The 25220-nt window shown below is 46.8% G+C and overlaps 1 protein-coding gene across 2 annotated transcripts; it reads right to left on the reverse strand.

The window, feature by feature from the left end:
* Nucleotides 1-1078: 1078 nt before the first annotated feature.
* Nucleotides 1079-24336, reverse strand: KdelR (ER lumen protein-retaining receptor). Of its 2 annotated transcripts, XM_050176785.3 has the most exons (5): nucleotides 24164-24336; nucleotides 16245-16504; nucleotides 14245-14325; nucleotides 9620-9872; nucleotides 1079-3111 (listed from the first exon to the last, which is right to left on the reverse strand). In XM_050176785.3, exons 1-5 carry the CDS (start codon nucleotides 24252-24254, stop codon nucleotides 3077-3079), a joined length of 720 nt encoding a protein of 239 aa, XP_050032742.1. In that variant the 5' UTR covers nucleotides 24255-24336; the 3' UTR covers nucleotides 1079-3076. The 2 variants fall into 2 exon arrangements, with proteins under 2 accessions (XP_050032742.1, XP_050032743.1); XM_050176786.3 differs by lacking the exon at nucleotides 14245-14325 and having other exon boundaries at nucleotides 24164-24335.
* Between the last annotated feature and the right edge of the window lie 884 nt (nucleotides 24337-25220).

Genomic DNA, 25220 nt, shown 5'->3' on the forward strand with positions numbered 1-25220 from the left:
TATCAGTTTTGCGACCACGGTCGCGCGACTGAAAAATCGCGCAGAGAGCGACTGGCCCAAAATGGTTGCTTTTCAAGAAAGGCGACCGTTTGCGACTATTTGCGACTGGTCGCTTTGCGACCAACTTGGTCGCGCGGCCACTGTCAGTCGCCGGTGTGAATGAGCCCTAAGTCGTACGCTGGAAGTGTGTTGAAAACAATGACACTCGAGTGCAATAGTGATTGCTCGTCAGTATTGGTGGGGATAGGATATGCCGGTAGCGCTATTCATGCAGTGCTGGCATCCATTTACAGCAGAATTAGTCGATGGCATCTTGTATCTCATTTTGTATCGCAGGACTCTGGCTACTCACTCGCACACTTGCAAGGGCACTCGTGTGCATCGCAATGGACGCCACAGCTTTACCCTTCCACTCGTCACAGTAAAGGCAGAGCTGCTGGCTGGCGTGCATTTATTAGCTTCATGGTATGCACAGCATATAAAAAAAAATTTAATTATGGGGTTTTACGTGCCAAAACCACTTTCTGATTATGAGGCACGCCGTAGTGGAGGACTCCGGAAATTTCGACCACCTGGGGTTCTTTAATGTGCACCTAAATCTAAGTACACGGGTGTTTTCGCATTTCGCCCCCATCGAAATGCGGCCGTCGTGGCCGGGATTCGATCCCGCGACCTCGTGCTCAGCAGCCCAACACCATAGCCACTGAGCAACCACGGCGGGTGCACAGCATATAGTGCAAACGCTTATGTAAATGCTGAAATTTTAAACAGCAGGTATAGTGCAACATACTACCTTGCATACATTAACCTGATTGCATCCATCTCTGGTATCACAGTTTTACAGCCGGGTCATGCCACATACTGTTCTTTGCAACTATGTGTGCCAATTATACTTCATACTTTAATCGCAAACAGCATACTCGATTTTATCACTGCCCCAAATCAGTCTTTTCATTTCCACCAACTCCTCGAACAATTTCCTTGTGTCAAACTAATTCTGATGATTTTCTGTGAACACCCGCTTCAACAGCCACTTGCGACCTCTCAACCTTCAGAACAAGAGACGGCGATGATTGGATCCAAAATCGGTAAACCATGTTTTATTTGCACCACAATCCATGCCTTGAATCCACGCCAGTGACAAGGAGAGAAGTGAAGATGGGATCCAATGAGTCACTTTGGCTGCGTCGTCTTCCGCAGGGGTCGGCAACGCCCCCGCAGGCAGCTTGAAACCATAACCCAGCACCCACTTTTTTCTCCATTTAAATACAGCCCGCAAGTTTTTTGTGCCTCGCCTTTTCGCTTTCCTACATTGGCAACCATATGTCACCAGCACATACAACACACGTGAACTACTAAAAAGATAACGAAAACCATGCAAACAGCACTGGTTGCAGCGGGTAGGCGGTCTGCGAGTACTACGGCAGCTACTGTACGCTTCCTGGCACGCTCTGGTGCACTAAACGCTGGTTTTGTAAGGAAGAGCTCGAATCATCGCTGGAAATCACTCGTGCGACGTGAAACGACGAAAGAAAGCTGCATGACAGAGTTGCCCAAACATAAGCATTCATGGTTACTTTAACCGACATGAAGTGCATTCGTCTGATCGCAAATGTGCAAAGATCCAACGTCGCAAGGCAATAAAGGAAGCTGGCGGTGAGAGACACATATGCTGTCGATGCTGCTGCAATGAAGACGTTCGGGCCGAAGCGTCGCTCTGCACGCCTTTTCCGATACATTCCTGCACAATTATACTTCCGGTAGGCAGTTACCGAACACTGGCATTGACAAGCACGCATATGCAACTTTGAAATCTGCCTCCTTTCCCCATACTTTAAACACGCACTCGTCATTAAAGGACAAAGAAATGTATATAACCAGTAATAACAACAATGATAAATCGTCCACACGCTTGCAAGAAGGGAGACAGAGGAACACTTTTTTTTCTTTTTCGCTAAGACTGTACACAAGATGTCGTACGGCCACCCCCGACACGACCCTTTATGAGCCACCAATGTCCCTTTCATTCACTCAGTGAGAAGAAAAAAAAAAAAAGTGCAAGTGACTTTCAAGACGCTCGGCTTGGGGGCAAGAGACTCAATGAAGCAAGCATTTGATAGTCTACAAAACAAAGCCACTGCACATCATCGCACATTTTACAGCCAAGGGCAGGGATTGCAGATGGCGGCGTGAGAGTTCGGCCCTGCTCCACCTTCGCCGGGTCACGGGCTCAGAGGCGACGGACTAGTAGTAATAACCGCTTGGGGAAAAAAAAAAAAAAAAAAAAAAAAAAAGAAAGACGAGGAGCCACCCTTGATGCTGCAGTGTTGGTTCCGAGCACGCACATACAGTTGGCCACAAAAGTTTACAGGATGCAGAATTGGCGAGGGGAGGGGAAAAAAACGAATTCCCACGAAGCCTAGCCACGTAGCCTAGAATTCAAGGTTCCAGCGAGTAGTATACATAGTAGCCTTTACGACCTACGCGGTGTTCCATTAAATTAGAAGTGTCAGGCCTTAACGAAGCGTAAATTCGCATTTGTCCTGGCACTGATTTCCCGTAAGCTTTTGTGGCCCAATGTACTCCCTTCAAACACTGGCAGTCTGCCCTCTTGGAAGGGCACTCTCGCCACACTAGTTGGTCACCACTTTGCAGTCGTTCACAAGCGGGGCGACAGGGAGATGCCGCTCCAAGCAGCCATCCGCAAACCCCGTCCAACGAGTTTCTAGTTTTGAAAGGAAGTTGTTTACACAGGGTGGAGAAAAAAGAAAACAGAAAAACTTGAGTCGGGAAGCACAGGGCCGGTGTGAATTTCAGTCCATATGAGACAAAAAGAGAGAGAGAGAGAAAAAAAATAATGGGCGAGTTAAGACATCAGAAGGAAAAAAAGACAGAAAACAGTATCAACAGAGGATGCATCCAAGGAACTGCCGAGCACAACCAATGGCTGCCGAGGGGGGTGACTGCAGAAAGCGTCCACGGCAACCAAGTTGTCTGTGCGCTCGCTCCTCCTCCTTCGAAGGTGGGAAGGGCGGTTTGCGGCGGCACTTTGGACAGCCGGGAGCCTGGCTTGCTTCTAGGCGGGCAGTTTCAGTGCCTTTCCCTTGATAACTGCAACACAGAGGAAAGAGGTGGGAAAACATGTACAGTGCTCACGGTATGAAACGCGTCAATTTAGGGCTAAGTAGTGCGCATACTTTCGTTTAAATTGGCTGCAGTTCGTGTCACATCGACGTAATTATGGCGCGAACGCTTACACCGGAGTCCTCGTCACGTTTGGTGACCAAATTCTTAGCAACATGACATGGTGCTCTCGCGTAGTTTGCACATATGTAGGGTTCTACTAAATGCTCCGTGTCCTATTTCATTCCGTGAGCACTGTACATGAATGTACGACTGGACGCGATTTAAGTCAAATTTTGGGCTTTCAGCGGCTGCACACACATTTGCTGCCAGTACATTCGTCGACGCCGGAGCTAGGTGGGGGAGACGCACACTCGGGTCTCTCCCACCTAGCTCCGGCGCCACGAAACATGGGCACACGTGCAAAACTGAACAAGACGACGGGCGAGTTCATAGTGGTCAGTGCTTTGGTGGGTCACGAAAACTCAGTGACATCGGGTACACTCAAAGGTTATCTACCTCGACTGATGGGAATCTTCATATCTGGCATTGTGCGATGGAAATCGTTTTATGTTAAGTTACTGGGGGATCAAATCGTCCACATGCTCGGCGCCATTGTGGCCCTCGAGATTCTGTGGGTTACCCCAAGAGCAAGAAATAAATATAAATAAACACCGGAGAATTTGGTGCCTGCCACTTTAATAGTGTATACATATTCCACGAAAGTTATTCTGAACATCTTGCAACAAATTGTGAGAGCTGAAACAACGAAGTATATAACATGAACGGAATATCGAAGCGTGCGTATGTTTAGCACTCTAATGGCAGCTCAGTCATTCGCTTCTATTCTACGGTTCCTTTTGTGTTTCTGCCCACTCGTTAACAATACAATTAAGAGGAAGCTTTAGCTCGGGGGTTCCTACCTAAATACAAAGTAAAGGAAAAACAGTTTTTCTTGGCAACCACTGCACCAAATTTGATAAGGTTTGCTGCATTTAAGGGGGGACACGGGTCTTTGGCACTGAAAAATAGCGATAAAGTCGAATTTTGGAAAATGTTATATTCGGAATCTACGTTCATTATTCTACTAATCTGCAAAGTTTCATATCTGAAACATATCTATTTCAACCGCAATATCATTTTTTTGCGTTAATAGGTAGCTCAACTTGTGTAGCTGTAGAACTGAAAACGGTGCAATTTCAACAACGCGCAGCTTCCGCGCTATAGCTCCGCTCGCGGCCATGTTGGTATCATTTGAAAAAGCAGTTTTGCGTCTTCAATTTCAGCGCGCCAGCGCTTCTCTCCAGCCACCGGTAACAGTAGAGAAACGCCGCGAAAAAATGATGAAATGCCAGTCGCTATTGGCTGAGAGCATCGTCTGCAGCTCGTCTCGATCGCTTACATGGACACCATTTTGTCCTGTCGTCGGACGCGAAAGCAACTTGCCGCGATGTCAACGAGAAAGTTTGTGTGCAGACATAGGTACGGCAAGAAAAGAAGGTCGTCACTGATTCAGAACATCAGAAGAGTGGCTGAAAGATCGAGAGGCACCGAGGGCGAACTGCAAATCGAAGATGAGAGACTGCAGGCATCGAGCGACGGAGCCGCCGCGCTGCGTACACCAGGATTAGGCTTAGCGGTCCCGTCAACGAGTGACCCTGACGTCGGCCGCGTTCGTCGTGATACAGTGATCCGGACGCCTTCAGATATTGATAAAGGTAGGAAAATAGCAGACGCCAAAGTTCGAGAGCTTGCATCGACTGCAGCAACGCAAAGAAAATCGGACTTGTTGGCCGCGAGCGATTCCGGTGGCTGCCCACCTGACGAGACCAGTTTCACCGTGGTGTGTTTGGAATTGGTGAACACGCTTCTTGAACACCTACAGTGCAAGATATGTGGTGGAAGCGCGAAAATATGCCAAGAGGAGCGAGAATACGGCCTTGCCGTGAAACTGTCACTTGTTTGCGGCAACTGCGGTGACAAAGCTACGGTTTGGAGCTCGCCGCGCGTGAACGGTGATAAAAAAGTGAATCCGTTTACAATAAACATTCTGGCTGCGCGTGCCATGCAAGCTACTGGCAACAGACAAACGGCCCTCAACGATATTTTCGCCATCATGAACATTTCTCACCGCGGACTGCACACGAAAACATGGCAAGCCTACCAAAAGACAAAGTTGACGCCCGCCGCGGCTCGTGCAGCCGAGCGACAAGAAAAGGAGAGCGCAGAAGCCGTACGGAAATTGTACAGCGAGCTTAGGCTGGACAATCCCGGAAACATCGCCGTGTCCTACGACGGGTCTTGGATGACCCGCGGGCATTCGCCCCACATCGGAGTTGGCGCGGTTATTGAACTTTTTTCGGGGCTCGTATTGGACCACGTCGTACTAAGCAACTTTTGTGCTGGTTGCGAACGTGGACCACAAGCTCATGACCCTCTCTATGAAGAATGGAAGGCCAGTCTAGTATGCCAAAAAAATACGGACAAGAAATCTGGCGAAATGGAGGTTGAGGCTGGCCTTATTCTATTCAAGAGGTCTTGGGAGAAGCACCAGCTCAGATATACGACTGTTTTGTCAGATGGGGATAGCAGGACGTTCCTTGCCCTAAAGGAGGCTGAAGTCTATGGGTATATAGATATCCAAAAAGAGGAATGTGTCAACCATGTGCAGAAGCGCATGGGGACAGCCCTCCGCAATCTGCTGGCAAAACACAAGGGCTCGAAACCACTAGGTGGAAAAGGGAGGTTGACTGGTGACCTTGTGAACAAACTCAGCTCGTACTATGGCTGGGCAATCAAGTCGCACAGTGATGACATTGATGCTATGCAAAAGGCTGTGACGGCGACATATCACCACGTAACATCAAATGATAGTCTCGCCAATCACAGCCTTTGTCCCACTGGTCCCAATTCTTGGTGCCGGCAAAATGCTGCGAAAGCTAAAGAAGAGCCAGCACCAAAACATTGTTATAGCCTTCCCGATCATGTGGCCAAAGCTCTACTGCCTATCTACGAGCGGCTATCTGATAAGAAGCTTCTTGAGCGGTGTGTGAGTGGCAAAACTCAGAATAGTAATGAGAGCCTGCACTCACTAATATGGGCACTCGCCCCAAAAGAGAAGCATGCATCTTTATTCGCCATTGAAGCAGCTGTGGCAGAAGCTGTAATGAACTTCAATGCAGGCCGTGAAAGAACCTCAGCTGGAATTTTACATGAGCTTAGCATGAATCCTGGCCAGCGAAGCACTAAACGCATGAGAGAAAAGGATCGGCAGCGATCAGTCTCATCTGCACACAAACGTGCATCTGCAGACACTGTGCAACAAACACTGAAGAAGCGCCATAAAGGTGGCAGTGATCAAAGTGATTATGCCCCGGGAGCATATTAGTGCTTTGAGAGTGCAAATGTGTTTACATTTCTCCATTTTATCTAAATAAAGCTTCTTTGTTTGTTTTTCTCACTTTACTCAAAATGCAAATTTTGGCCTCTCAGTGCATCCATAAATGCGATATCTCAGCTCCAGTTGCAGATATCGTAATAATTCTTTTTGAAGTGCATAGCTGAATGAATAGAGCAGACATTGATGCAAACCCTTTTTTTTTAATTTCCTTTTGACAAATATTTTATATGGTGCATTTTCTCAGTGGGTAATTATTTGTTATGAGACACTCGTATTCAATGGGCTTTAATATGGGACATAATTTCACAAACTAAAATCTGCTTGCATTATTGTGTCCCTTATGGTTTACCGAGTCCACAAACACGTATATAGAAAATTTTTAAGGAGTGATTATTTTTTAATTACTTTCACGCATAATGCCAACTGATATTTAATTATCTGACGAACTAAGCAAGCTAGAAGGAATGTAACTGCATTTTCGGAATCTGCAAAAGAAACTGAACAAGTTTGCCAAGTTTCACCAAGTTTCATAAAGAAATAAGCGAGTTGTATTTTGATGCAGCATCCCCCCTTAAAAGAAAAGTTAAAATCTGGTGTGTTTGTAGCAAATTTTTTATTTAGGCTGTCAACTTATTTATAAAAGTTGCCGAACATTATGAATTTCAGAAAAAAAGAATCCATCAAGTTTAGACCTCTGTAACTCGGCAATGAAAAAGGGTATCGCAGTACTGTGATTCCATCTACCAGCACACCTAAAGTGGACAAATTTGATGTATTATACATGGTTCTCACATATATCACTAATGTGTGAGCAGAACTTTTGCAGAACCCTTGTAAGCAATGTAACAAATTCACATCAGATATAAATTGATATATCACTTTTGTGCGCTTTGGATGCTCTAATGAATGCAGTTTACAGAACAGCGATATCTCCTTTTGGTACAGAGCTAGGTATTGGTAAATGTCATGCATCTAACTTTTTTTCAAACTGACCAATTTTTGAAAATTCTTAAAAAGAAATGCAGGCCCTAAATAAAGATTACACTTCCAACAGTCACTACAATTTAACCTTTTCTCTCAAACGCAACAAATTTCATTAAAATTGGCCTAGTGGTTACTTCGGAAAAGCGTTTCTGCATTTTACATGTATCTGAATAGGTGGCATCAGAATTGGGCCTGAGCTAAAGCTTCCTCTTAACACGTGGGCATTACTTGAAGCTATGAGCCCTGCCCCATTAGCTCGAAGCTGTAAAGACAGGAAAACATTTCTAGATAAGAGAAACCACGAAAAATAGAAGCCGCCTGGCCGCACATAAGACTTCATGGAGCCTTTCTAAAGATGCTGCCAGTGACATCCTCGAACACTTTTGCGTGCATCGGCACTGGACATGCTTACATATACGTGCAACGGCAGCCATGGCACTCTGCCAAGTCAGAGTGCTTGGCACAGAGTCAAGACGATTGATCCTAAGCCAGAGTCATCCAAGCACAACCGCTTCCAGATACCCACAAAACCTGATGTTGTTGCTTTCTGCATCCTAATGAATTCGAGACAAATCCGCTTATCAAGCCGCGATCTCGCTGAAATGCTGTGGGCTTGCATGCTGGCTTCTCTTGGGCGCAGCGTGACTAAGCCGTGACGAGATTGATGCTTCCCTGACAGCACCTTAATGAGACAAGGGGGGGGGGACTTCGTTGCCTAGTGCATCGCTGCTGTGTGCAGGCCACATCAAAGTGGCAGCAAGCAGCTGAGAAAGTGCGCACCACAAGGATTTCGAGATAAGAGGTGAACAACACATGAGTCACCAGTACTCACGTACGGGGCAGAAACCTGGAGGCTTACGAAAAGGGTTCTACTTAAATTGAGGACGACCCAACGAGCTATGGAAAGAAGAATGATTGGTATAACGTTAAGGGACAAGAAAAGAGCAGATTGGGTGAGGGAACAAACGCGAGTTAATGATATCTTAGTTGAAATCAAGAAAAAGAAATGGGCATGGGCAGGACACGCAATGAGGAGGGAAGATAACCGATGGTCATTACGAGTTACGGAATGGATTCCAAGGGAAGGAAAGCGTAGCAGAGAGCGGCAGAAAGTTAGGTGGGCGGATGAGATTAAGAAGTTTGCAGGGACAACATGGCCACAATTAGTACATGACCGGGGTAGTTGGAGAAGTATGGGAGAGGCCTTTGCCCTGCAGTGGGCATAAACAGGCTGATGATGATGATGAACACATGAGTTGACAGCATGGTCAGAAAAGAGAGAGAGAGAGAAAATTCAATTTGCCTGATATTTCAAGATATCAGATTTTCAGTTAATGAGGGCTTACTGTACATATTCTTTTGGTAGATAGTGCTTTGAGTAATCCCGTTTTCCTTTGCACTCTGGCTTCATCAACTTGAGCGTCTTCTAATACTTTTTAACTTGCAATGTTTCCAATCCACTTCAAGTTCCCGAACGGTGGTTATGATGTCACCTTGTTACTATCCACGTCTACAGTGCGGCGAAGCGTAGGCTTCGAGATGACAGTTTCTATTAACCACTAGAGGTTCAATGTGGGCACCAAGAAAGGTGCAAACGAAGGCAAATTCGTTTTTATTTATTTCTTCACAACACATGCAAGAGAGCCAAGCATTCCATTAAACAATCCCAGCCACATCACGCAACCTTGCTGCAAAATTTGAGCAACAAGGCAACTTTCACATAGAACTGTAGGTCACTGTAGCAGTGCGGAAGCTTCACTTCTATAGCCTTGCTTGCATAGTCACCAATAAGGTCATCCGTTAGCATTGCTCGAATTTCTGTTTTAGCGAAGACAGAGTAGCTAAGTGATGTGAAATGATGATGATAGGAGTTTATTGGCGCACGGGCAAGAAGTGGCCAAGGAGTGCCAAGGCTATAAGAAACTGCTATTGCTAAACAAATAATGATCGTCGAGAAGTACATGAAACACGGCTGTATGGAGGCCTAAAAAATATTCTTTGGAAAGTGCATAAACATATTCTTAATAAAACTGTGCAATGATACGTGACATATGCTCTAGAAGAGATGTGAAAGACTGCCAATCCAAGATGGCTGAAGCCCCATGCACCCACCTCTCGTGACATACAGGTAGAAGAAGTCGCAGTAGAGGACAGTCTGCACCAGTCCCGCCACAATGGCGATGAGGTCATAGAAGTTCTCGGTGTAGTAGCGGTAGACCCAGTTGAGCAGGTACAGGGCCCGGTAGGAGCCCAGGCAGAACAGGTAGTGTGAGGTGATGGTCTCGGCCTCACCCGTCTTGGAGACCAGGAACAGCTGCGGCAGGATGGCCACCGCCTCAAGGTAGATGGACAGTGTCCACAGCACCTGTGGCGGGGCGCGCAGACGATGACCGCCACGGCAAGGCGTGCCATGGCAGAGCAGCGGCAAACTCGTCAGGTTGTCGCCATGCGCACATGCTCGCAACAGGTTTGCAAGCCATCAATGTTCACGGCAACCATGCACAAGCCCGCATCGTCAAAATTTACTCTGCAGGAGGTGCTATTTCGAACACATCAACTACAGACCGCAACCTGTGCAAACTTAGGCCTAGAATAAAGAGTGGTTCTTTAGAGAGCCTGCCTTTGCTGCCTGGGCAGAGTGAAAGAATTTCAGCGATGGCCAGTCAGGCGCGGGATCTATTGTCTTGGTTCCCTCTTTTCGTTGCAGGAGCAAATAAACATAATTCTGGCAGGACCTATTGCAAGTCGTCCGCTGCACAACCACGCCCTTGCAGAGTTTCTATAAAGGAATACAGGCGAGCCCACTTATAACAATGTTCAAATGCCATGAAAATTCCGTTGTTATAACCGATAATTGTTAAAACCGGGTTGCATGAAATAAAAATCAAAATAGGAGGATGGCAGAGCTGATCTTAGCAAACTATAATGACGGGGGAGGCCAGTGCCCCTCCCCACCACCTCCCTCCATCCCCCTGCTGATTGTGCTAACTCGTTTAACTGCTTCCTGGACGCTCCGATCCCGTGTAACAAGGCGTGGCTGTCGGCATTAAAGAATGGCGCTGCTATAACTGCGAAGAGGGGTCAGAGGTGGCAAGCGATATCCGAGCACCACCGAGGCAGCACTTTGGTGGGCCCAAGAAAGGCCTCTTAAAAAATGCGAGGAGGTTGCCGCGGCAGCCTGTCAGCTTGAGAAATCTAGAAGAAACGCTGAGGTGAGACCGCCACAAGCGTCTCACCACGTACATCGCACTGCATTGCACGAGAAAACCCTATGTCCGTCAGCCTTGCCGACATCCTTCTCCAAGGTATCCAGGTGCTCCACATAGTGCAGCAGAAGGTTCCTCACGAAAATGAAGCTCTGGAGGGACTGAATCATCTGCTGGACCAGGAAGCCCAGCAGATGGACTGAATCATCCGGACTGAATCATCATGAGCTCCTGAGAGGTCAATGTTGAGGCAGCCTGCGCTACCGCGCCATCGCTGTCGTCGTCGCCATTGCTATCCGATGCAAGCACGTTCGTGACGATCGCCTCATCGGTTAGAAGCACTTAGTTTCCAAACCTATAGCCCTGCGCTTTCTTTTCACAGGCAACGTCGTGCATTGCCGATTATCACCAGGTGGGTCAGTCATCTTCTGTTTCGGCGACAATCAAAAGAGGCTGAGAAACCACGTGGCCAGGAATGATTCTGACGCAACCAACAAAGACGAACACGGGCGATTACGCTGTTTGCAGAGCTGCGCTGAATGAGGAGCCAGCGAGCAAAATGCGAGCAGCGTAGGTGGCGCAGTCCATATTGTTTCAGAGAGTGGCGTGCCATAGAGATATAGGCGCAGCCCATTCATGTTCGGAGGGGTGGAAGGCCAACGGGAGAGAGGCGCACGGAATGGGCATCATGAAACAGCTCGAATTTCCTTTTTTCTTTTCAAGAATTTCGTATTTCACTACCTTTTGGCTCGGACACCAAGCAGACTTCATCGTTATAACCAATAATGCGGCATCGGGGCATTGTAGTATCCGGGTTATTTCACCATGCAAAACATACAAAAGTTGACGGTGCAGCAGCTTCTCATTGTTACAACCAATATATTGTTCAAACCGGTATTGTTATAAGTGGGTTTGACTGTAGTGGTTTCTGCTGTACACATGCGTATTCACTCTATCAAGGTACCGCACTGTGGACATGTCATACCGCCAAACTATCTTTAAAAAAAAAAAGGCAAGTTTCTACTCTGTTTACCCTCATAATAGCCACAAATGAGCTCGGCTTGTTCGTGGCTTTTCGGTAAAGTATGCCAAGCACAAGTCACCACCACCTGCTGTAGCACGTCGAACAGGTGTTTCGTTCAAACAGATGCTTTAACGGGACCCGCACTGCAACAGATGAAGTTCCACATGGGGATACACAAGTACGCCTGCTAGAGGCCCACCACAGGTGGCGAGCTGTGTATGTTCACGTACAGCTCAGACATTACAGGTAATCAGCCAAGGGTCATCTACAGTCCACACTCAGATTACAACATGTGCACACCTCGCAAAATGTGCCCAATGGACAATGCTCGAAGTCGGCACATAAGGAGCCAACACGTTTACAGGCTAGTTGTTGGGAAACTGCAAATTGCAGGCACGTACAGTGTAAGCAGATGAAGATAGAGCAAGAAATGAAACGGGACAGATCAAGATAGTCTTGGCTCGTTCGTTGCCTTGTCATCATCTGCTAGTGCTGCACGTACTGGTAACACGAGATAGCTCTCGGCCGAACAGAGTCCAAGTTCTGCGATGTATGAATAAGACTCGTTTTTTTCTTCTTTTTTTTTTTTCAACCTACATGGCAAGAAGAGCTTGTTCCCGACATCTCCTTCTGGAAAGCCAGGCAAGCGCTGAACCTGTTCATGCAGCTTAAAAAGGCCACGACACCACATTGCGACAACTGAAGAAGTCTAGATTCTTGGTGCACAATAAGTTCCTTCAAGTAAGCCGACAACAGCACAAGTAGAAGCTTGGGAAACAGCCTTTGTTAAGAACGCCCCGACACATGCGACAGACTGCGCCCGATCCTGGTGCATCCACTTGTACTAGACCAGCCGGAATGCATACTGATTGCAGTAAGACGCACGTGCAGCATGCAGACAAATACCCAGGACCAGAACCCAACCAACACTGCATTAAAAGCCAAACATGACAACCAGTGATTCTCAGTTATCACCAGCTTGCAAGCGGCTTTACGGTCAGTCACGATGTTCTCCACAAACACAAACCCATCACTCTTGTTTAGAGCACACAAAACAGTAGAACTTATAAACTTTCCACAAAGGATAGATCTGCAGGGCCAATAAAAGAAGTTAACGCAAGAAAGCTGTCCCATATTGTTCAGATGGCAAAACATAAGATTACAATACATTCAGGCATCAATTGAACAATTAATTCAAGAAAACTGCAATTAATTTAGAAACGCACAGGCTTAAGTCTTGTGCCGACACCAGGGCATTAAGCTATATACTACCAACATTCACATTCCACTGCTTGAAATTTTATTGACCCCACACATCCTGCAACGTGAGCGAAAGCAGTCAAAGTACAGGTGTGCTAGCACTCTTGACCAAACAGACAACATTAATTTCACGGTTTGCAGGTAGAGGACCGGCCCAGACCCATGCCCTAGCAAATGCACCGGATACCCGACCACGCGGCGGAAAGGAAAAAAAAGCCTCAGCCTGTACTACTGCCAACCAGATGGCATTGCATGTCACACCCATGAGCAATAGCCCTCCAAGCCATTTTTCAATGCGCACAGCCAAGAGAATTCATCTGACCACAGCACGTGTATACCAGGAGCAGGCAGAACCCGGCGGCCATGCTAATGGAAGGGTGGGAGGACGCAAGGGCCACAGGATACAAGCTGTAGCAGGAGAGCACTGCGGCGACCTCTGCGGGTGCAATTATGAACCGCAATTGACCAATGCAGCTGAAACCTCAACATGTACGGACTGTCCTCGAGGAGCAGGACTGTGGTCGACACAGAGACGAGAAGAAAGAAGCGCGAAGTTGAAGCGTTGTGCCTCATGTGCACGCTTCTCTTCCTGGCCACTTTGTCCACAGCCTTGCTTTTGGAGGGTGAATGCGAGGTGACTCGATCAACCTTTGCCTTATGCCTACAGAACAGCCCGGCAGGCTTTCAGACATTGGCCAGCTGCAGTTCTATTCAACGTAAAGGTGCTGCTCCTAAGGGATTCTCCTTGACGCGGCCACATCATTCGCCCGATACTTGCTTCATGCCACAGCTTTGAGAGTTCACAAGTGCAAGTTTGACCCACCGCCTTGGTGCCTCTTAACATTATGCCTGTCCCTTTTTGTTCCATAACTCAATGTGCCGTCGCTATCTTCCTCGCTATAAAGCTTCTTTATAATCCTCCGTCTCCACGCTAATGTTTACTCTAGATGTCCATTCTTAATGCAAGTTATCCCAGAATGTGGCGTTCACTTGCAACCGTTTGCTTGACAGATCAGTCAGCTAATTATCGCCAGTCAAGTAATGCCAACAAGCTCTCTGGCGTGCCTCAGCCTCTCTCTTGCTAAAGCTGGCGCTCCTGCAGCACAAATGGCCCAAGGACAGCCGGTCAAAAAAAGAAAACAAAAAGAACAGTGAGTCCCACCACCGCTCCTGCCACCTAGTGTGCAACCACCCGCCCAGGACCCAATTTGTGAGGCCGTGCCAAGAACAACAGCTCCATCCTCTACCTCCAAGGGATCCCTGAACACCAGGGTGGCGTGGGAGAACACCACTTGGAAAAACCCACGCTCTTGGCCGCCGGGTAGTGTCTGTGTCGGCAGAAAGGAGGGCCACCCCCAAGTTCAGAACGTTTCCAGACACAGACAGAATAGCAGTCAGGGTCGTGGTTGGGGGCGCAGCACAGCAAATCAGGACATGAGAAGAGAGCACACAGGCGCAGTGCTTAGAAAAAAAAAGCCTAACACCAGCGTTGGCAACTTAGCAAGAGAGAGACACTAAATTTATCAAGTCCGTAGTCCCCCTGACCTCTTCTTTCTTTTTTTTTTGTGGTACTGCCGACTTTTCTAGCACCACAATGGCCAACAAATGGCACTGCTAAATTCCTCACGGAACATTGGCTAAATTCAATGCCTCACAACACCCACTTGGTACACTAGAGGGAGATGAAGAAAATCAGAGGGAAAGACAGGTAGGTTGGCCAGTGTATATACCGGCTTGCTACCCTGTGCTGGAGAAAGGGGTAAAGGGAATAAAAGATGACAGGAGGAGAGAAGAGAAAAAAACACAGACAGGAAAAAAGAAGATAAAAACGTTAATGTGACGTAATAGGCTACATCTCTTAGATTCGATCATGCACTCTGCATGCTCTTAAGCATACCTGCCAATCCTCCTGAATTATTCATAAAGTTTACGAATTTGTGCTCATTTTACAACGTCATTAATGTTGCATTGTTTTATGAAAACTTATTTCTGTTCGTGAATAAGATTAGCTTGTCGATCTCCTAACTTATCCGTTGGAAGTGTTCTGCTGGTGGAAAGATGGGGGGGGGAGCAGCTGCTTCAAGCAAGTTCCCAAAACAGGCGTCATTGGCAACCACAAATTTGCTCGCAAAGTAACTGATATAAACATAATGTGTGGCTTGTCGGTCTACGCTGTTCGTGGGCTATGCTTAATAAAAGTAAAAGGCTGCTAATGAAGCGCGTATGTATCGCTCAAAAGGGTGCGCACAGAGCAAGGTTAAAAATGCAACCCCGCCACCTCCTCCCCCTTCTCAGCGTCGTGTCCAGCGATTTCACGAATATTAATGTCCGCAGGTTGGCAGGTATGCCTCAAGTAGGGGAGAAATGCATTTAAAGCCTTCTGTGTGAACACATACCAAAGAGCTTATATTAGTGAGCCACACGGGTGCATCTAAGCTGCTTTCCTAGGAAACGCAGTATTTTAACATCTGTTGCCATTCTAGGAAGGGGATTGTTTAGTTTTTTCCCATTCCATCCTTTTACTTGCCAATGCAGATGGCGACAACCTGTACATAGTTAAAATAACATGATAAAAAGGGCATCTAGGAACAACTAAAACATTCTGATAAATTGCAAGTAATGACGAATTTAAATAAACATGATCATCATCACTACAGTGACGTTTTTCTGAAAATGGACCATTAAGGGATAAATAAGCTGCGAGCACAGCAATGTCTGCTATGTTCAGCACTTCTGCAAGTATGGTGATAACCAGATCAAATACATAATGGTATAGCTGACAAAAGAGTACGATGTGGTTGTCTTGGCAATGCTCTTCCTATGAAAATTGCGTACCAAGGAAAGCAGTTTGTTACTTGTTTAATCATTTGCGTATAAAAATGGTGATGTACTTTCAGAAGTACAATGGGCACTAATGGGTTAACGAGCATTGCAGCATTCGGCTTAAACAAACATGACACATGCCTTATTCATCCATTTCCAGTATTCGCTGTAACCTAATTTAACTGACACCTTTGCCAATCAAAATGTCTGTGAGCTATACTGTGGCTCTCGTGCAAGCTTTGCTTAGTGGATCTTCTTGCAATTCGTGGAAATATTCAGCCAATTATAGCAGACTTCCGGAATTGCTCTGACGGAATCTTCGTGTGATAGATAATGGCAATGCTATATGAACCACCATGACCTCAAAGCATTAGCAAAAATGGTTCAGGTGCACCGGAAGCAACGGGCCACTGTACGAGCTCACCTCGAGCGGGGTGAACTCGTGGTTGACGAGTAGCGCAAGCAGAACGACGGGCACCAGGAGGAACTCGATGCGGAACGTGTCGTGGTTGCGGTCATTGGTGGCCTTGAACTTGACGTACATGAGGTACAGCGTGCCGTACGAGGTGGCCAGGAACACCACCTTCATGACGCTGTTGTAAGGCGACACAAACGTTGTGAACAGGTCCAGGTAACGTGCCGTGTAAGTGATGGAGAACAGAATCTGGCTCTTGCCAGAGATGCCTGAGGAGCGAGAGGAAGCAGAAGCAACATCGTTACACGGGCTAGTTGACAGCCAAATTCTTTGTCAATGTTACAAGCGTCACGACAAGAAGTCGCCGACACAATAACAAATGCAGCCCCCCCCCCCCCCCAACCAGTCTTTGCGGTGTCTACATCCCCTCTTTTTGTCCTGTTTATATTGCACTGGTAACATGATTAAAAAAGACAGGCACCAAGTGAGTCTTAATATTTAATTGGAAAGGACTAGGGATGAAAACAGTACATAATAGGAGAAGAGCATGATGAGACTGATTAAGCATGATTGGTGCAAAGAGGATTGGTGCTCTATATTGCTATTGACATGCCTCTCCAAGTAGGAACTGCACAGTTTGTCTGGTGTTATTTTTCATGAATGTTGCGCTCGTTTCACGTGGAGTGAACTCGTGCTGCTTTAACAGAGGCTGGAGTTTCACCACATCCAGACTTCACATTGCTGTTTCATAAGCACCAATTGCGGTGGCTGCAACTTATACATTTCTGAGCCCCCAGTGGAAGATACTCTTGGCTCAAGCTTTAAAAAAAGGAAAACCAGTTTTTCAAGCCTGAACTTATTACTTTATTAAAACATAACAGAAAAGCAGGTGGGCCACTGTGATGTGCCTGACAATTTTCATTGTTATCAGTTGCGTGCCCACACACACAAATGCAACTTGGCAGGGTTGTTCAGAATCTCACAACATTAAAGGAACAACGATGCAAAAATTTCGCATCTTGCTAATGGCCCAGTTATTATGGCAGAAACCTCGTTTGCTCAAGTGTGCAGCACTTAATTATTTAGAGCCCTGTTTATAGCAATCAATCCAAGTTTCGGTTCCAGACAGCAACGAGACAGGACAGCAGGCTTGCAAACACAGCTGGCGACGTGACCACACAAATCTGTGACACGAATGCCAGCGCGATGTCCTCGCCACCCTCGTCCTTAAGTCACTGCCCAGTGTTGACAATTTTCTGCAGACCGGAATCTGCCGCCATACTAAGACGCGGCCAATCACTTTTAGGCACAGCCACCTTCAAGTCAACTGCCTTTCTCACGTCGCAGCCCTGCTGGCACAACTGCTTCGCTTCCAGCAGCTGCTAATAGGCAGCGCCACATGCCTATGCTAGCGCTGCCTTGGCAACAGCTGGCTTCCCCATAGATGAGGGCAAACTTGAACTTTCTTGAAGACCAGGCAAGTAGAGTGCCATGTGTTATAATGAACCACCTGGGCAATAAAATGCTACCTTTCTGCAAATTTTAAGTAATATAAAGCAGAGGTAAGCATAAAATCAACCTTTTCTTGTATCTCAAAACAAAGAGAGCAAATGCAGATGCTCTTCAGCGGGGTTCACTCCTTGCGTGCGGCGGTGTGCACGAACTCAGCTGGAAATCGGGAAATCTCTTATGTAATACCCTGTCACGGGGTCTTTAAGCAACAAAAATAAAAATGAAATGAACTCCTCACCCCTTCTGCCATTCAAGGCCATTGTGGAGAAACCTACGCACGACTATACCCAAACCGGAATGCTCTGGGCAGAAGCCGACAATGCAGTATGCACCCGACATTGTGCTTTAGTCACATTTTGTGTGCAGCACAGTAAACGCAGATAGTACGGGAAATCTCAACAGGCACGACAAAAACCACTGCAGCGATACGGAGGGCATGCGACTACAACTAAAAACCGAGGAAGACTGGGAGTGTGGCAATGAAGGGCTAGGTCGTGGGATGTGCAAGAGCACGCACCAAGGAGCGTGGCAGCCAACACAAACTCATGACTTAGTGCTGCTTCTGTTATGCTCTGGGACGTTTACAAACCATCCTTGTCAGTGTCGGGAGGTACTGCAATTTGTGGTTTTAATGCGTTCGCATACTTTTGGGGGGCTATCCATCTACGTTCGTTTGCATGTATGTTCATATCGAACTGTATGCCCGCCTACCTGGTCACTGGGCAGATCGTGGTTGCCGAGTTGAGGTAACGTGGTTCCAGGCCAACCATGGCACCAACTTGGGTCAGTGAGTATTTGGCAATTTGTACACAAGCACCACTCTTCAACGAACCTATTTCGCATTGACATGGGCCACTGTAAACGCAAGACTGGGTAGGTACCACTGTTGAACGAAACGCCGACTTCAAGTACTGGGTTTGTGCCCCTCAGTCTGTGCTGGTCTTCATGAGCCTCTTCGATGCCAACTTGGGTAGCTGGATATGTGCTAGAAGGTGTGTGCCACTCTTCAATGATTGATTGATTGAAAAGTTTATTATTCCACTGAGCTGAGTGGTATTGAACCCACGTCACAAATGTCAGTCAAGGACAGCAACCCGACACATTAGCAGGCTGCGCCACAAATGCACTGGGCGCGGGCCACTTTTTAATGAATGCTTTTCGCGTCACTGCTTTAGCCAGCTGCGCCATGAATGCAATGGACATGTGCCACTTTTCAATGAACTTCTTGCCAACTTCAGTGACGGAGTACGTGCCACTGAGCGTGAGGCAAGCGAGAGAACGATCATCAGCTTCCACGGGCACCGGCGTGACACGCTTCTCGTCTCGGAGGCCACGTGTGGACTTCTCGGCAGTGCCACTAGATGGCGCAGTGTGTCCAGAAGGAAGCACAAGAGAGAAGTCCGTTTGCCGTATGACGCGTTTCTCAGTGTTCACATGCACCGACACGCCATGCATTTTGGAGGCCACGCGCAGGCTTCACGGCGGCAGTGCTAGATGACCCCGAGTGTTCCTAGGTAGGTGCACAAGAGGAATCCCACTGGAGTACATGCATCATACGCAACTTGTTTTGATGGTGACAATACACTGTGTCATTGATTGATTCAATGCTAACACATTGCCATCGACAGTCATCGTGAGATGGGTTCTGTCGCAATTTTTTTTGCCCGCACGTACTTTAAGACTGATTTAAAATAAGTTTTATGGTGTTTGCCATTTATATTTTGTAGATGCTGTGTGCGTGCCTACAGAAATTGATCTGACAAGTAATCTCAACCTCGAAATTGTGCTGGTACTCCTTTAAAAAACTGCACGCTTGAAGGAGCCGACAGTGCATCTGCCCCACCTGTGAACACATCTACAAAATCGTACTACAGGAAACAGGCTCCAAGACAGCAGTTAAGCAATGTCCATAATTTTAGGCACCAAGCACAAGTCCAAATATCTCAAACATATGGCGCTTGTGCCCATTGACCATTTTACTCCTACTTTACCGAGCTGCAGAAAATTCTGGCAAACTATAATGCTTAACCTTTTCAGACGCTTCACACAGTTGGGTGCACTGCCTATTTTGTGTCTTATTCAGATAGCAACCACACTTCCAAGGTTAAAAGTGTTAGGCTCACTGCCCTATCACTGCATGACAGCCTGTACCACTTTCAGCACCCCCATTCCTTGTGCATTAGCGAAAAGAAGCAAACACAGGCCATGGTTGTACAAGGCTTTTTCTCAAAATTTTATAGACTGCTCCGTCACAAAAAGCATCCGCAATGATGTTTTCTGAATTCTGGCGTAAAGAGTACAGCAAAAACACGACCAAAACTGCTCTACTGCTCTCCACAAATGAACCTGAAGTCCCTGTGAGCTATATATGCATTTTTCATATCTTTGCTTATGACAAATGATTAAGTACCATCTAAGAAACCTTTGTTTGTGGTTCAGATGCCAAGTGTAAGAAAAACATGCGCAACTACTACACATCAAGAAACAAGCATAAGAAGTGCAATATCTGTGGTCACAAAAAAGCAGATAAGACAGTCATCTCAGCGCAGAAAAAAAAAAATTTATCATTAGCTGAGGTGGCGGCAATCTTTTGTGGTAAAAAATTTCACAAAAGGAGACTAACCACATCAGTCATCTTAATATTCCCAAACCATATTTATAAACTACAGCCCCTTTGTGAAGGGACGTAGCGAGATGGAATTATGTAGATAGCATCATTATCCACCAGTTTTACGAAAAGTATTATGAAAGCATTTTGACCTTGTTCTTCGTTTTTCATGAACTCTCCCACAAATTGTATCCTATCCTGTATAAATAAGGCATAAAATCAGTAAGCTTATAAAGGTATGTGCCCTTTTTAAAACTACAGGAAGCACATAAAATCAGCCTTGCATGAAAACTACGCAGACCGGGGGAAAAAAAGAAGAGAAGGCGACACTCGCAGATGTCGAACAATAGGACTGCGACACACGCGCAGCCTAAGCGCATCTGCCAGACCCCACCGGCCGACAGAAGTAAGCGTAGCAACATGGAAAGGTTGATGCAGCTGTATCACATGACCTGGCTCTCACAAGAGGGTGCTGGGAGAGCGACACCTATGCTCATCAATCATGAGGAACATTAGCTAGCTCGTGCTCTAGGGTGACACATTATTCTCTTAGAACTCTTCCAGCAGTTCGTTTACCAGAACAACACGACTTATTGGCAAAGGATGTCACGATTGAAGACTGCACTGGTCAGGGTTTTTTTCTTGCTGCGTGCGAGTCTTCACTAGGTCACTTCCGCCGTTATGTGTGCATACTATTTTCCAACTGCATAAACTGAACCCAATTGTGCATTCTTAAGATGCGTGCCTGTATAGTGGTGCTTTATTACTGCATGATGATGCTGCTGCGAAAGGTAGCATGGCTACTCGGGCATTCGCTCGCATGCTGAGCCGTGACCTCAAGACAATGCACAAGTTTTGTTGAACATGAATCACCTTGAATAAGGTATAATTATTACGGTAATCGCACCCTGACATCCTTCCACCAATCTTTCATAATCTTTTTGTGGATTCAGTTAGTAGCACTCACCTACACTTCTGAGGACCAAAACGTACTAAAAATTCAAGTAAGGGGCAATCAGAATTTAACAGTAAGCACTTTAGCAACAGCAACGGCAGGGTGCTAAATACTTTGTTCGTTTAGGACCCTGGCCCCCCAACGGCGACTGCCACGATAATTATGCTTTAAAGAAAATGGGAATGTCAGGACCCATCTTGCTAAGGATGGTAGTCAAAGTATGATAATTTAAGATGGTAGCAGTACTATTCCCATTTATTGTTACTTTAATGGATAGTGCGGTCAATGGAATGCTCATGATGACATTTTTGTAGCTTAGAAATGGTGATGAATGGTACATTAACTGGAACCGAGTAGTAGTGGTGCTGATCTTGTAGCTTCCAGAATGGTAACATATAGAAAATTAACCAGGACTGAATGGTAGTGGTAGCATTCTCGTAGGTCAGAATGGTAAGGGAGAGCACATTAATTGAGAAAAAAGAAATATGGGATGGTAGATATGTTAACTGAAAATGGTGCGGGATGGTAATGGTCTTGACCAGCTGCCATGATCTCTGCCAACACAGGGACCTGCTAGGTATTGATGGTGCTGCTGCCTTCAAGTTTCCTCACTTACTGAAATTTCCCCGCCTGAATTACTCAATGTGGAGACGAAATGTCGTAATTTCATTATGTAACTACATTGCATGTCAAGTTTCTAAACTTCATAATTTCACCACAGTTCGTGTGAAACAGAGGGCTCACAGTGAAAAAGAAAACTTGCTCTGTTAATGTGATAAACTGCATCATTATCACTTGAGCCTGCTACCATTCAAAACTGCTTCTCCCGTCCTATGCAACTTCAAGTTCCTGAAATAGTCTTCTGATGCACTCTCAAACACATTTCTATGCTTAAAAGTTTCCCAGATAGCGAAAATTCAAGGCATGCAAATTAGGTAAAAGACTAATGCTCAAATTGAACACGTGGAGAGATAATTCTTCGCCAGTTTAGTAATGAGGGAATTGGGAAGGAACGAATGGAGGAAGAAGATGCACCCAACTCCAACATTCTTGTTTATTTAGTGAAAGACCTGTACAGCAAAGAAAAAAAAAAAGACGCTGCCGTGCTTGTCATCACGTCAAGTATTCCCGAAATCTATGCGAAATGCACGAGTGGCCCAACTGTAAATCATGCTCGTCTTCTTTTTCAAATCGTGCACACTTCACCCCAATGTGGACCTTACCAAAGACTGCACGCTACTGCTACTGCGTTTCAATCATTGCCAAATGAAAGATGGTAAACGGTTTATCTCTTTCCAAGCTTTCTATACCCGGTTGTGTTTCCCATTGTAATGACTATCACGAAGTGGCAGGATACAACACTATTTTTACAATGTTTACCCATTATATTTCAGCCATCAATCCCATTTCATACAGGAAGATACCCGTAATACATCACCGCCACATCACCGCCATGTTAGCATGAATAAGCACGGCATAGCGATAGCAGTTGGCCCGAGGTGTTGACCTGTTATCTTCGTCACTTTCTTTTTTCCACAGTCGAATTAGCAGAGGTCTTTACAGCAAACGAAAGTTACTTGTTGCTTAAATGTGTCGCACAACCACTACTGTAATGAGAAAGCATTTAATTACAATCCAGCGCGTCCTAATGTAGACCTGTAAACATACCGCCCCATACTGAGGACGGTTCAGTCGGCTGCTGGTGCCACGTGAAAAGCTTCCGCTCGTGTGTGTGTGCTCAACACTTCTCCATGTGAGCACACTAATAGGAGTCGACGGAAACTCAACATACTAGCAACTGGGGGATTTGCGTTTACCGCCTTCGAGCTTGCAAATGCACGGACTATGTTTTTCCGCTGTACAACATCCGGTGCACGAACTGAGCGGTCACCGAGGCCAGAGAGCGTTTTGGCAGTGATTATAATGAGTTAGCTCCGCGCTCTCAAGCTTTATCTGTCGTCTCCATCACCGCAGTCACGGATGTTATCAGTTCGATCCGCTCTCCGCGGACTGATATGCCGCGCCGTATCCATCTCGCTTACGGCGACGAGTGGTAAAGGCTCGAGCATCCCGGGAGATATCGTCCGGAGTTCGATCAAGGTGGATGATTACGGAGCGCGTCATTCAAAGGTCCCGAAGAAAGCTAAAGAAACCTGCTATCGTGTCGAGCTGTCTACGAAAGTCAATTTCGTGTGCTCAAAGAAAGGGGGGAGGGGGGGGGGGCGACTACGCACGAGTACGACTCGATTTCGCACAATGGCCAGCGATTGTATGGCAGCTCGGATACTTGCTTGAGAGCTGAATCTCCGTCAGGGCACTGCTTTAAATGAGAAAAAATAAATGACCGAACACGCGATGCCGCTGAGGGGCGGATGGAACGAACTTTGACAAAAGGAGCTAGCGATAAAGATTTACGGCCGTCCCATCAAGTCTCGGCGCGTATAGAAACACTCCATCACGCCCGCGCACTGAACGATACGATGCAGCAGTGGTGTCGGCAGTTTTGCAAGAGGCGCAGACGGTGTCGCCCGAGTTGTGGCCGCATCTGCTTGTCCGCTTATGCTTAAAGGGCTTGGAATGCAAAGGCGAACGAACTGCACTACATGGTCCCTACAAACATTTCCAACTGCGACCAACAATTGTCTTCGACCACGGCGTTGGTAAAGGCGCCGAAAGCACCAAACGGGTGGCTCTCTTCTAAATGCGCAATCTGGAGCCGTCAAACAGTAGCGGGGCGAAAAAGGATTTCGGGATGCAATGGTGCAGTCACGCTTATGCTGACGACGATACGCTCAACGCGACAGCCGCACGCCTTTTGAGCGCGGTGTAACTACCTCGGCGAGTGACGCTTACCTGAACACGACCGCGTCCTCCATATCTTGAGCAAGAGGATGATTATGGCCAGGAGATGGGATAAGTCACCCACTAAGCGAAATATATTCATCTTCTCACGTTTTACGACCACAAACGCGTCCCTCACAGCCGGCAAATATGGCGGCGCTGCAACTGACGTGGCTTGGCAACACGCCCTTAAGAGGGCGCTAGATTAACGCACGTTTCGCGTGTCATTTGCCGGCTTTCGGCAATTAACCTCAGTGAACGAAGGCCTCTTGAAACGTGCGAGACACCGGTAATGCTTTCGAATACTTCAAGAAAGTCAACCCTTCAGTTAGTACTCTAGTGCGGCTTTCATAAAACGATTATGACTCTTTTATCGGTCGACCAATCAGCGCTCGAGCGACATCGTCTGCATGAAATTTGGGCTCGTTGGTTTAGCTGCTGCGGCGACGACGAGCGACTGATTCTTCGTTCAACGATTACCAAAGTGCACTAAATTTGTTAACAAAACTCAGGAGCGATTTACTTATGCTGAAGCGCCCAGCTGTATTAGCAGTACTAAGCTACAAGAGCAAAGAACGAAACAAGACGCGCAAGCCGTCAACTCTCGGAAGTGATCCGCTTCCTGGTACCAAGGCCACGTGATCACAACCCGCCGCAGGTTGTGACGTCACGGCGCGACGTTAGGTCACGTGCCGTGTGGCCAGTGTGCGATGCGTGCGAAGAATCCCATCACGAATCTTACGCCTGTGAATGAGTAACCTTGAGTTTTCCAGAAAGCAACTTGCCTCGGGCAGTTGCGTAACAACTACAGTGCAGTGAAAAGAGGGCACGAGCGTAGTGTCCAGTGGCCGTAGAGTCAAGCTTCAGCGGTAAGCGCGGGTTTTTGTTTAGACGGGCATCCAGGAAATGTAGCCACCGCATCTTATCAAGACCTACATGTGACCGACGAAGTACAACGTTCTGCGAGCACGGGGCGTCGGCCTTTCTCGTAACTGAACGTCAAGTTGACATGCGAGAGGCCTGAGGTTTGTGCCGCAGTTGGCAGATTCCTGCCTCCGGGCTTTGCCAG

This window comes from Dermacentor andersoni, chromosome 8 (genome assembly GCF_023375885.2).
Source record: "Dermacentor andersoni chromosome 8, qqDerAnde1_hic_scaffold, whole genome shotgun sequence".
Taxonomy (NCBI): Eukaryota; Metazoa; Arthropoda; class Arachnida; order Ixodida; family Ixodidae; genus Dermacentor; species Dermacentor andersoni.

Bases quoted from the DNA above. Each gene is read 5' to 3' on its own strand.
- KdelR (XM_050176785.3), bottom strand. From the start codon at position 24,254: ATGAATATATTTCGCTTAGTGGGTGACTTATCCCATCTCCTGGCCATA. The intron at 9,873-14,244 runs GTAGAGGATGGA...GCCCCGCCACAG, and splicing joins TGTTCAGGGATCCCTTGGAG to GTGCTGTGGACACTGTCCAT. The intron at 3,112-9,619 runs GTGGGTGCATGG...TCTGTGTTGCAG, and splicing joins CTACCTGTATGTCACGAGAG to TTATCAAGGGAAAGGCACTG.